General features: G+C 42.2%; 1 protein-coding gene across 1 annotated transcript; it reads left to right on the top strand.

Annotated features, from left to right (window-relative positions):
• Positions 1 to 1,172: 1,172 nt before the first annotated feature.
• On the top strand, positions 1,173 to 9,910 carry LOC116966553 (chymotrypsin-C-like). The gene is made up of 6 exons (XM_033012927.1): positions 1,173 to 1,284; positions 2,728 to 2,837; positions 4,058 to 4,152; positions 5,498 to 5,778; positions 7,768 to 7,931; positions 9,640 to 9,910. The coding sequence occupies exons 1-6, from the start codon at positions 1,188 to 1,190 to the stop codon at positions 9,817 to 9,819; spliced, it is 927 nt and encodes a 308-aa protein (XP_032868818.1). The 5' UTR covers positions 1,173 to 1,187; the 3' UTR covers positions 9,820 to 9,910.
• The last annotated feature ends 2,163 nt before the right edge of the window (positions 9,911 to 12,073 follow it).

Here is a 12,073-nt window from a genome sequence, read left to right as displayed (position 1 = left end):
TAGGATAGTGTTGTGGTACAGGGATCGCTGGTCGGCATGGATTTGGTGGGCCGAAGGGCCTGTTTCCAAGTTCTATCTCTAAACTAAAGCTGATGGGTTAATGCAGGGAAGTGACTCTGAGGTGCTCTAAACAAGGGTCTCGACCCGAAACGTCACCTATTCCTTTGCTCCATAGATGCTGCCTTACCCGCTGAGTTTCTCCAGCATTTTTGTCTACCTGAGGTGCATGATGGTGATCTCATTAGCAGCCACAACAAGCTGGCTTATTCCTGCATCTTTTATATTCTGCTCTTATGGCAGTGAAGTGAGGACATCTTTTGGAACTCAGTCAGGCCTTTATGCAAAGGTCAAGCAGGATATTCATAAGCACAACAAACACACACTTTTAAGAATGCTTTAAAAATGCTCTAAGGGCATAATCTATCCTAATTCTCAGCACAATTTAAAAAAATGAACAATCATAGATGTATCCTCAAAGTGAGCCAAGGTACATTTGACAATAGACAATAGGTGCAGGAGTAGGCCATTCGGCCCTTCGAGCCAGCCCCGCCATTCAATGTGATCATGGCATATCATCCCCAATCAGTACCCCGTTCCTGCCTTTTCCCCATATCTAGTGACTCCGCTATCTTTAAGAGCCCTCTCTGGCTCTCTCGAGAAAGCATCCAAAGAACCAGCCTCCACCACCCTCTGAGGCAGAGAATTCCACACACTCACAACTCTCTGTGAGAAAAAGTGTTTCCTCGTCTCCGTTCTAAATGGCTTACTCCTTTTACTTAAACTGTGGCTGGATTTGGATTCTGATTTGGAATCCTGGTGAGTGTTGCAGAGTGTAAAGTGACCTATTTTGCTTTCACTTTATACCAGCTTCCACCCCCCCCCCCCCCCCCTCCCTCTAAATAACCTTCCAGAATGCAATACACGATGTCTGAACCCGTTGTTTGTGCATGATCATGGCTGAAGCTAATCTGACTGACTATGGGATCGGCTGACAAGCAGGTGAACGGGCCACCCAGAAGCGTCTGGGCCCATTCTAGTTCATGTTTTGATGTAGCGCTGTAGAGCAGGCTAATCCTGGAACAATGGTGGCATGGAGTCACATGAAGGACTCTGTGAACTCTGCACTTATATAAATGACGGAGCACAGGCAGGGATGTTTGGAGTCACACGATGGATGGTTGCTGAACATGTTGGATCAGAGTGTGCCTCTAATTGTCCTCCTACTAACTGTATCTCCTGCCTTTCACTTGGGGAATGGTCTTCAGCACAAAATTGGATACCTCGGTAAGAGTAGTGACGTTGTCGTCTGAATGAAAAATAGACTAATTTCCTAACCTAAATAATGCTAATGTCGATCAACAGTCAGATAATGAACTTTGAGTGTCACTACCACTGCCACACGGCTCCAGGATTAACTCCGGTTCGATTCTGACCTCCGAGTGCTATCTGTGTGGAGTTTGCTCGTTCTCCCAGTCACCACACAGGATTCCTTCAGGTGCTCCAGTTTCTTCTCTCATCCCAGAGAAGCAGGTTGGTAAGTTAAGTGACTGCTGCAAATTGCCCCTTAGTGAAGGTAAGTGGGAAGGGAATTAAAAATAAGGACATTGGTGGACATGTGAGAGAGAATATGTTGTAATGCTACAGGGGAATAAGATTAGGGAATAATGGACTGAAGGGATTACTCTGTTTAATGTCATGGACACGATGAGTCAATGGTCTTTACTCTATATGGTAATAAATAAGGTCAAAGAGAGATATGGTACAAAGAGGTTCGCTGCCCACCGAGTCTGCACTAACCAGCAAACAGACTGATCTTATTCTAGTACATTGGATTCTCCTCACAATTCCATCACCTCCACTCCCATCTCCAAAGTCTACCACTCACCTACAGAATAGGGGCAATTTATGGAGCTCAATTAACCGACCAGCTACCATGCGTTTAGGACGTGAGTGGAAACTGGAGCATCCAGAGAAATTCATTTGTTAGCAGGGAGAATGTGCACAGACAAAACTTGAGGTCAGTATTGAACCTGGGCTGCTGGAGCAATGAGGCAGCAACTCTACCAACTGCATCATTGGGCATAGAATTATTTCACGTTTACAGCACTGCCAAGGGTAATGGTGGAAGCAGAAACAATAGTGGCTGAAGACACTTTCAGATGGGCATGGTCATAGGATGTAGGTGAGGCACTAAACGAGTCCTCTGCATCTGTATTCACAAGATCATGTGCAGGCAGAAGGAATTTGTTTGTCAGCATCGTATTTGGCACAGATATTGTAGGACGAAGGGCTTGTCTTGTGCTGAACTGTTCTATGTTCAATGTCACCATCCTATTCACCTCAACTACTCAGTGTGATAGTGTGTGCCACATTCTTGCCAAACTCTAGATAATGAAGTCTCTCTAGAATTCACTCGTGGGTAATTTAGTGACTGCCTTGTACTTTTGGCTCTAGCTTTGGGATCGTCCACCTATGTTCTCCCTATCAAACCCTTTCACAATCTCAAAACCCTACCAATTTCTTCTCTGTCTTTTAATTATCTAGCCCCTTCTCTGCCTTTTATTATCTAACGCCTGCCTGTTCAGTCGTTCCAGTTTGGCATCGTGTACACAGATCAATGGATTGATAAAGTTGACTGCAGAGAAGGAATGGGTGACATTTTGGATCGAGATCCTTCTCCTCTCCACAGGGTGCCTTGCTGATATCTATATTTATTGTTTTTTTCAGACTGGCCAGGGGATTGCGGTGTCCCACTATTCTCGCCCAATGTAGCTGGAAGGATCGTATCTGGGAACGAGGCACGTCCACACTCATGGCCATGGCAGGTCTCTCTGCAGGTAAACAACCCAACAAGGCACGGTGCCACATGGATATGGGATCTTCTTCCAGAGGCTACTCTGGCTTTTATAACACCACTGTCAGCTCCCTCATTGAGCTCATCAGATTCTCTTTCTTGCTGTTTTAAAAACATTAATCCTTTTTAAAAGTTATGAATTCTGCTTCCAAAAGCATTTCTGATTATACTTTGGGGGAAAAAATCTCCTACACTCTCAAGTTCCTATTATATATTGGACTGTAGCCCCCTGGTTCCAATGTGGCTTCTAGTAGAATTGAACTTTCTCTCTTCACCATAGCAAAACCCGTTATAATTTGGAAGGCTTTCGCAATTCTCGTGAGAGACACAGGAGACTGCAGATGCTGGACTTGCTCCAGTTTTCTTAAGAGTCTTTTGTTCTAAGCAGGGGTTAGACAATAACAAATACCGTGAAGTATATTTGAAGAGAAACTTGGTTGTTATAAGTGTTGCTGCTTCTGTCGATATTGACCCCTCACTTAACACAACCACTGGCCACAGTCAGGAATACAATATTACCTAGGGATTAGAGTAGAGACATCCTATTTATTCCTTTATTTCTGGATTATTTCTGGATTATTTCTGAAATAGATCCAAGAATCGGAAGGCAAAGTGTGCTTTGTGGCTTTTAAAGTCATAGATGAAATAATGTTGTACAGCCTCATAAGAACATAAGAAAATAAGAGCAGGAAGAGCGTACTTGGCCACTCAAACTTGTCTTATCGAATCCACATCACAAGATTAGAAATTGTTCAGCTTGAGCTGAACACACTTCTCAACATCTGCTTGCAATGCAATCCCATTAAAACATAGAGCATAGGATATTATGATCATGTATGATCTACCCCAGGCCTCATCTCCTCTCATCCTTCTAAACAAAAGTGAGTACATGCCTAGAGCCATCAAACGCTCATCATATGTTAACCTAATCATCCCAGGATTCTGTAAGTGAGTCACTTGCTGAATGTTGACGAGCATTTGAACTGCTCTTGTGGCTGTGATTTATGCCATTGATTCAGTTGGAATTCCGGTCAGCAGTATTCCCAAAGATATTATTGGTGACGTCTCCTTATAGAAATGCCATTGAATGTCAAGGGTAAATGGTGAGATTTTTTCGTTGATAATGGTCATGGGAGGAGTAAATATTATTTGCAACTTATCAGTCCACTAATGCTGTAGTTACAAGCTTTTCTCTCTTGCTAGGTGCGTCCTAGAGGGAGTCGGTCCTATAGTCACGTCTGTGGTGGGACACTCATTCACAGTCACTGGATCCTGACTGCAGCACATTGCTTTAAAAAGTAAGCAAACAAAGGTTTGAGGCAAAGTGTTTGAATAACATACCATAAAAGGGTGAAGATTGCCTGCATTATTCAATCAGGCAGAAGGGTGATAGATAGAGGGAGTTAGATAGAGCTCTAGGGGCTGGTGGAATCAAGGAATATGGGGAGAATGCAGGCACGGGTTATTGATTGGGGACGATCAGCCATGATTGCAATGAATGGTGGTGCTGGCTCGAAGGGCTGAATGGCCTCCTCCTGCACCTATTTTCTATGTTTCCATTTTCTATGGTGCAGGTAAACATATACTTGCATTTAACTGCATACAAAGTTGGTGAGGCTTTGAGCCCAGTACTTAGCTGGGGGCATGATCATAACAGGAGCTCCCTATATTGGGAATTTTTGTACCCTTTTTGTACCCTTTTTGTACCCTTTTGTACCCTTGACCTGAGTAAATTTGCAGCCCTCAAAACACAGATTCACGGAGAGGGGTTCAGACTGATGTAGTGGCTTGCATCCTACTTGAGGAAGGACATTATTGCTATTGAGGGAGTACAGCATAGGTTTACCAGGTTAATTCCCGGAATGGCGGGACTGACATATGATGAAAGAATGGGTCGACTGGGCTTGTATTCACTGGAAATTTAGGATGAGAGGCGATCTTATAGAAACATGTAAAATTCTTAAAGGATTGGACAGGCTAGATGCAGGAAAAATGTTCCCGCTGTTGGGGTGGTCCAGAACCAGGGGTCATAGTTTAAGAAGAAAGGGTAGGCCATTTAGGACTGAGATGAGGAAAACCTTTTTCACCCAGAGAGTTGTGAATCTGTGGAATTCTCTGCCACAGAAGGCAGTGGAGGCCAATTCACTGGATATTTTCAAGAGAGAGTTATATTTAGCTCTTAGCGCTAAAGGAATCAAGGGATATGGGGAAAAAGCAGGAACTGATTTTAGATGATCAGCCATGATCATATTGAATGCCGGTGCTGGCTTGAAGGGCTGAATAGCCTACTCCTGCGCATATTTTTCTATGGATGCCTGTGGGTTTGAGATCATCCTCCTGCAACCTCCATGTTGTAGGACACAGTTTGTGGTCTTACATATGACTGGCCTAGGTTATTATTTTGTGGGGTTACAGTTGACTAGAGGAAAGGGACAGTGGGGGCAAGGTTTCCAAGAACCCAGCATCCTACAAATAAATGAATGTGACTGTACCACATGCAATGGTCAACATGACTGAGATACAGTGGTCGATGTACAGAAGGTTCTATTTATATTTAGTTATGCAGGATAATTCAATAATTCTCACTTTAGACTGTTTATCTTTGAAGCTTTGACTCTTGACTCAAACCATTGTCCGTTCCAGAGGGAATGCAGTGGACACCGCTGATTGGCGTATTGTCCTTGGGAAACACAACCTGCATCATTCAGAACGTAACCAGAAGATTTATCGTGTGAAAAGAATTTACAGACATGAACGCTTCCGCTACCAGCTCCACAGTGAGATTGAGAATGACATTGCCATGGTCAAGTCAGCAGTGGACATTTCACAAAGCAGCTACATCCGATATGCTTGCATGCCCAAGAAGAACAGCCAATTGCTACCTGGTCAACAGTGTTGGACTACAGGTTGGGGTGCTACCAGAGGTAAGAGAACAGATTAAGGAACCAGGATGAATGAGTGTCAACAAGATACAATTAATTTGCCTCAAGCATAACTTCAAACCTACAACAGTGAGAGGTGGGGTTGGGTCACTTGTGTCATTGTAGTTTCCTGGAATTCGTCTGATGGCCCAGTGAGTCAAAGAGAATATTCTTGGATTTTTTTTTTTGTTCCTAGTTGTTCGAGGTTTATTTTTCCTTGTTTATTTGCTTCTTTCAGAGAATGGAGCAGCTGGTTCGGTGGGCAATGTACTAAAGCAACACTATATCACAGCACTGACCAAGTTTGTTGGGCCACCTCATGTTTTACCTTTCCATTATTTCCAGAGAGCTATCAACTAAAGAGGTATAATCTTCTGCAAATCAACCTTGAGGATATTCGAACGTTTCAAAAATATCCGGCACACATTATTTGATAATATTGCGTCTTTCATTTTTGTCTTTACAAGATTCATTAAAGTAATAATGTAAATTACAATTCAAAAGGAAAATTATCAAAATACAAGGCCGTCCCTCCTCCCCACTGTGTACTCAACTGATGGGTTGTACACTCATCGTGAAGGGTAAAGCTTGGACAAATATTATAACTTGGAACCAATACATTATGGCAAATGGTGAACATTGGAATTGCCCATTTTCTTCTATCTTACCGGCAAAAATCCCTTGTCTTTTCATTGCGTGATTGTCATAAAAATCTGTGGAAAAGTGTGGATTTAGAAAACTCAACTTACTTATTAGGGGAAGCACAATAGACTATATATCCGATATCAGTGGATTGCTATTTTTCAGAGTAGAGAATTTCCATGTAGATGCAGACCATTTCGAAGATGTACCAAAAAGCAGGCTGACTTGGAATGGGCTATCTTGTGCAAAACTCCAATCTCTTAGGCATTCTAGATATGGCCGTGACTGTTGGTCTGCAGGGCAGCACAAGATCTAGCAGCATGCTCACTTCAGCTAGTCCCCTCCATTTAATCTACACGATTTTTCATTTCCATATGTCTTTAAAAAGAAAAACACCAACCATACCCACGTCACCCTCTCCAGCACACACCAGCCTTCGCTATCATACTAACTCAGCACATTCCAGTGTTTCAAGCAGTCTATGTTCAACACAATGTGTTTAAAAAACATACTTATCACCTCCCAAAATAACACTTTTGAATGGTTTATACCCGTGTATCAATCCAAAGGAATGTTTGTTTCTACATTTCAGACTTGCATCATATTGACTGTGGACCATTCTGTCGTGCCGACTAAATGCTGGGCACTGGGAATGTCACAAACCCATCATCTAGTTTGTAGGAGTTTCTTCATTTCCTATTTTGGAGGTCTAGCGTTTGTGTATTTGAAACAAAAAATATAAAATTCTAGAAATGCTTAGCTGGTCAGGCAGTATCTGGAACTGGTGAGGCGGGGTTAACCTTTCAAGTCAAAGATCTTTAGCAAATCTTCACAAAACAATGTTCGTTTCTGGTACAGAAAAGATAGTGATTAAAAAGGTGGTATGACGATGTGGATGATAAAGGAACCAGCAGAATCATACTGGTTATGGATTCTACTGATTGAGCCTTGTTGTTGCAAAGACAGTACAAAGTTGCATTTCAACAGTACTTTATTTGTCACGTGTACCAAGTTACAGTGAAATTTATTTTTGTATACAGTTCAGTACAGGTATCACCATATATAAGCACTTAGATATATCTTTGATAAGCATCATGGACACAGTACAAGTGTGTAGTGGTAGTGCATTAAGGCAGTATAGAGTCGCCAGATTTGGCACCGTTTTCAAGTCACAGTTGTTATAGGTGTACAGACATTAAACTGACCATGAAGGCCTGTTGTTATGGCAGTGTTACAGGTTCAGCCTGGCCAAACATGGCCATTAATGTTCCTCACCGCACTCTGCCGCTACAGGCCACATCCAGTCCACGTGCTAGACCAGTCAGGTCTGATTTGCTCCTTTCTTTTCAGGACAAAGGGAAAATGTCACTTTATCTGAAGTGCTAAACCAAGCCAGACTGCCAATCATTGAACATCAGACCTGCAAAATGAAGAAGTTCTGGGGGGATCGAGTGCGTAATACAATGATTTGTGCTGGTTTTAAAGATACAGAAGAACCTCCTGCAGCTTGCCAGGTAATAGGAAGGGAGCAGGTTGTAGCTTAACATCACCTATTCCCCTCATTGGTGCCCCTTTTGTACTCTCTTATCATCCTTTTTAATAGACCAGACAGGCAAAGTTAATTTGAAGACACAAATTGCTGGAGTAAACTCTGCAGGTCAGGCAGCATCCCTGGAGAACATGGATAGGTAACGTTTGGGGTTGAGACTATTCTTCAGTTCCTTGTTTCTACAGTTAATTTGACGCTTAAAACGAAAGACAAAAATGTTTTGCAGAGATTTTTTCAATAGGTGTTCCTTCAGTCTAGCATCGAACTCTGGGGCCAAAGAAATCCCTAGTTAGCTCCTCTGTATGACTAGAGTCTACTGGTTACCATCTGGGCAGTGTTGGAGAGTTCTCTTATTCTGCGGTGATTTCTTGGGATCAAGGATGACACCAATTCTGCGCATTCTGGAGTGGTTGATAAGGTTCATGTGGGATCTATACTCTGCTGCGGACAGAGCAGGAGATACTTGATGGGGTAGACACATGGACATTTTGGGAGATGTTGCATTCCTTCTGCCTTTTACGCTGGGCTTCTGTGTGCTCCTGACAAATGGACTCAAGGCTCTCAATAGATTCTCTAATTCTCCATATCATCTTAAGCAGCCAAGCACCAGGGGTACCCGCTGGTTGGTGGACATGTTACATATTTACAAGAAACCATTGAGAATATCTTTGATTATATTTCCCCAGTCACCTTGCAATCACTTTCTGTGACCGATTTCAGAATAGAGTGCTTGTTTTGGGAATCTGGTGATAAGCATCCGAACAACATGTCCTATTCTCTAGAGGTGACTGAATGTAACCAGGGCATCAATGCTAGGGTTGTTAACCTAATAAAGGTTGCTAATTTTAGTTTGCTTATCCCACCAATGTATTTGGAAGATTATACAGAGACGTTGGTGGGTATCTCTCCAGTGCTCTGAGGTGTCTGTTATAGTCTGAGATGAACAAGTGGGTGTGGATCACTGCTGCCCAGTACATCATGAGATTTGACTATGAAGTCTTGATCTTTTCTGTGATGGAACACTGAAAGCAATGGTCTATCTTTGCTAGTTTAGTTTAGAGATACAGCGCGGAGTATAGAGACCTACCTGGTCCGCGCCGACCTGAGATCCCCACACATTAACACCATCCTACACCCACTAGGGACAATTTTTACATTTACCAAGCCAATTAACCTACAAACCTGTACATCTTTGGAATGTGGGAGGAAACCGAAGATCTCGGTGAGAACCCACGCAGATCACGGGGAGAACGTACAAATTCCTTACAGACAGCACCAATAGTCAGGATCGCACCCGGGTCTCCGGCGCTGCATTCACTGTAAAGCAGCAACGCTACCGCTGAGCTACTATGACCGCCAAAAGGTGTCTTGCAAGATATAAGGAGCAGTCCGTGATTTACAGGGCCTCATCATGCACCTTTATTGTTAGAATGAAGTATTGTACATGACCTTTAGAACATAGAACAGTGTAGTTCACAAGCAGGACCTTCAGTGTCTGTGCACAATGTCTGTGCCAAACATGATGCTGAGGCCGACTCATATGTACCTGCACAGAGAACATAGAACAGGGCCTTCAGCCTACAAGGTTCACTGTATGTGATGAAGAGCTACTGGGATTCACTGTGTATGATTGTATTGTTCTGGGATTGACCGCACTGTGTCTTGTGTTTCAGGGGGACTCTGGTGGCCCACTTCTCTGTCAGCATGGCTCGGATAAGTGGGAGGTTCACGGTGTGGTTAGCTTTGGGCCGACTGGCTGTATTGTTGAAAATAAGCCCAGTGTATTTACCAGAACCACTGCCTACTTCCCCTGGATTGAGAAAACAAGGATATGGGATTACTTCTTAGACTGAAGATAAGGCCAAAGATGCCTCCGTTCTCAATTCAATTTCATTCAGAATAAAAAGAACTGTTTTACACAAAAATAAATGCTTTTGAAGGAAACTGTGTTGGCTGTCTTTGAATGTATGTCCCAGTGAGCTGTGGGTGTATATTGAAAGCTTGAAGGAAGGGTGAATGTACGTCAAGGGGAAGAACGACAAAGATGGATCAAAACACTTTACACCCAAATAAGTGTTCAGAAATAGTCACATTTGTAATATTCGAAAGCTAACCAAAGGGACAAAGAATCAGTTGGTTGCAATTAATTTGGAGAATCGCAAACCAGCTCTTAATATTTGCAAACCAGTCATCATAAAACTAGACTCTACCTCACACATGTTCAAATTTGGATCTAATGCAAATATGATACAACACACATAACAAATTGTAAGAGAAGCCTTCTCAGTTTGGTGATAAAATGGTTTGTTATTAATGGCCACTAATAACGTTGCGATCATTTTATGTTGCTTTATGCAGCAAATCGTTTTGCAGCAATCATTTTGCAGCAAATGCAAAGTTTTGTGTTAGGACCTCCAGAAATTATTAAAATCAATCTTGCAGCCACAAGATACTCCAACTAACAATGTAGGGATTGTCGTATGCTGTTAATCCATCGGCATTCATTGCAATATGACCTTCCCAGTTACCACATTGCACACATGAGCTGTAAATTCGCCATTTTGAGTGATACTTAAAGGCAGCCTGCAATTCCTAAATAGGTGGTGCAGTGCGGCTGCAATAAATGGTGAAAAGCTGTAATAAATTGGGAAGTGAATTTGTGCTGAGATACTGAACAGTGATTGAACTCACAAGTGTTCACTGATAGTGCATTGGGTGCGTTAGTTGCAAAATTTGGGAAGATGAGGGAACTTTTGTATCCACAGCAAGACAGACGTACAACCAAACAGCATTAGAAATAGGTACTAGTGGAGCTCATTGGTGGTATGTATCTCCAAGTAACGGAATTCTCTTCAAGAAATTGTTTAATAACGCCAATATTTTGAATTCTGTGCAAGATTCCGGCATCTGCTGTTTCTTGTGTCTTGAATTTAATGAATTACTGATTTGATACTGACTGTTGGTGGATGGTAATGCAAATTTACTCACAGTAAGTGATGCAGTTGGTTTAATTTAAAAGAGGCACATCCCAACAACTGCATCACTTACTATGAGTAAATTTGCATTACCATCCACCAACAGTCAGTATCAAATCAGTAAATTCATTAAATTCAAGACACAAGAAACAGCAGATGCTGGAATCTTGCAAGGAATTCAAAATATTGGAGTAACTCAGCAGGTCAGGAAGCATCACTGGGGGACATGGATAAGTGACATTTTGGGTCTGAGCCTGGAAGGGTCCAAATCCCAAGCATTGTCTATCCATGTCCATAAGAGATGCTGTCAGACCTGCTGAGTTACTCCAGCACTTTGTGTTCAATTAATTTGCGTTAACGTGACTTCACATAAAGCTCTGTTGCAAGCCTTGGACCTACAACTCAACACACAATCATATGCCTTTGATTGCTAGTCAATGTTGTTCATATTTAGCTCGGAGGATGTATGGTGCCTCTGGCAATCAGGATTCAGTGACAGGGCCTTCTGTGAGCTTTGGAATTGTTCCCTGCAGGCACATGGGAAACATGGCTTTTCGCTCTTTGCCTATTCCCACTTTCCCTCCTCCTCCTTAATTCAGTGTTTTTGCTTCAGTTTTCTCTGGTTTCTGTTCATTCTTCTGGTTATGTTAATATCCCCAGAGGAAACTCTTCCTGCTACAGACAAGCCTTGACTAGAAATAAAAATCCAAATACTGTAAATGCCAGCAATCAAATAAAAACAGAAAATGCTGGAATCACTCAGCATGCCAGGCAGAATCTTAAGAAAGAGAAACAAGTTAATATTTCAGGTCAAATGCTCTTCATTAGATCTTCCGTCAGGATTCTCAACCTGAAATGTTAACTCTGTTTCCTTTCCCACAGATGCTGCCTGACCTGTTGAATGTTTCCAACATTTTCTGTCTTTATGCCTGTAAATAACTTGCATCAAAGTTAGCCTTTAAAAATATTTCAAAATATATCCAATAATATACTATCCAATTACAGAAAACTACCACCATTATGAATTTCACATAGCACTTCACAAAAGAACACAATAATGGCCAAAGGTCTACAAATATTGATTTTGTTTTTAATCTACAGACACTTCAAAGGACAGAAGGGTCTGACCCAA

The sequence above is a fragment of the Amblyraja radiata genome, chromosome 37 (genome assembly GCF_010909765.2).
Source record: "Amblyraja radiata isolate CabotCenter1 chromosome 37, sAmbRad1.1.pri, whole genome shotgun sequence".
Taxonomy (NCBI): Eukaryota; Metazoa; Chordata; class Chondrichthyes; order Rajiformes; family Rajidae; genus Amblyraja; species Amblyraja radiata.
The sequence above is the reverse complement of the archived record's forward strand: the minus strand, read 5'-3'. Positions and strand labels throughout refer to the sequence as shown.

Coding starts and splice junctions, on each gene's coding strand:
- LOC116966553 (XM_033012927.1), top strand. CDS start 1,188: ATGTTGGATCAGAGTGTGCCTCTAATTGTCCTCCTACTAACTGTATCT. Junction 4,153..5,497: donor GCAGCACATTGCTTTAAAAA/GTAAGCAAACAA, acceptor TGTCCGTTCCAG/AGGGAATGCAGTGGACACCG. Junction 7,932..9,639: donor AACCTCCTGCAGCTTGCCAG/GTAATAGGAAGG, acceptor CTTGTGTTTCAG/GGGGACTCTGGTGGCCCACT.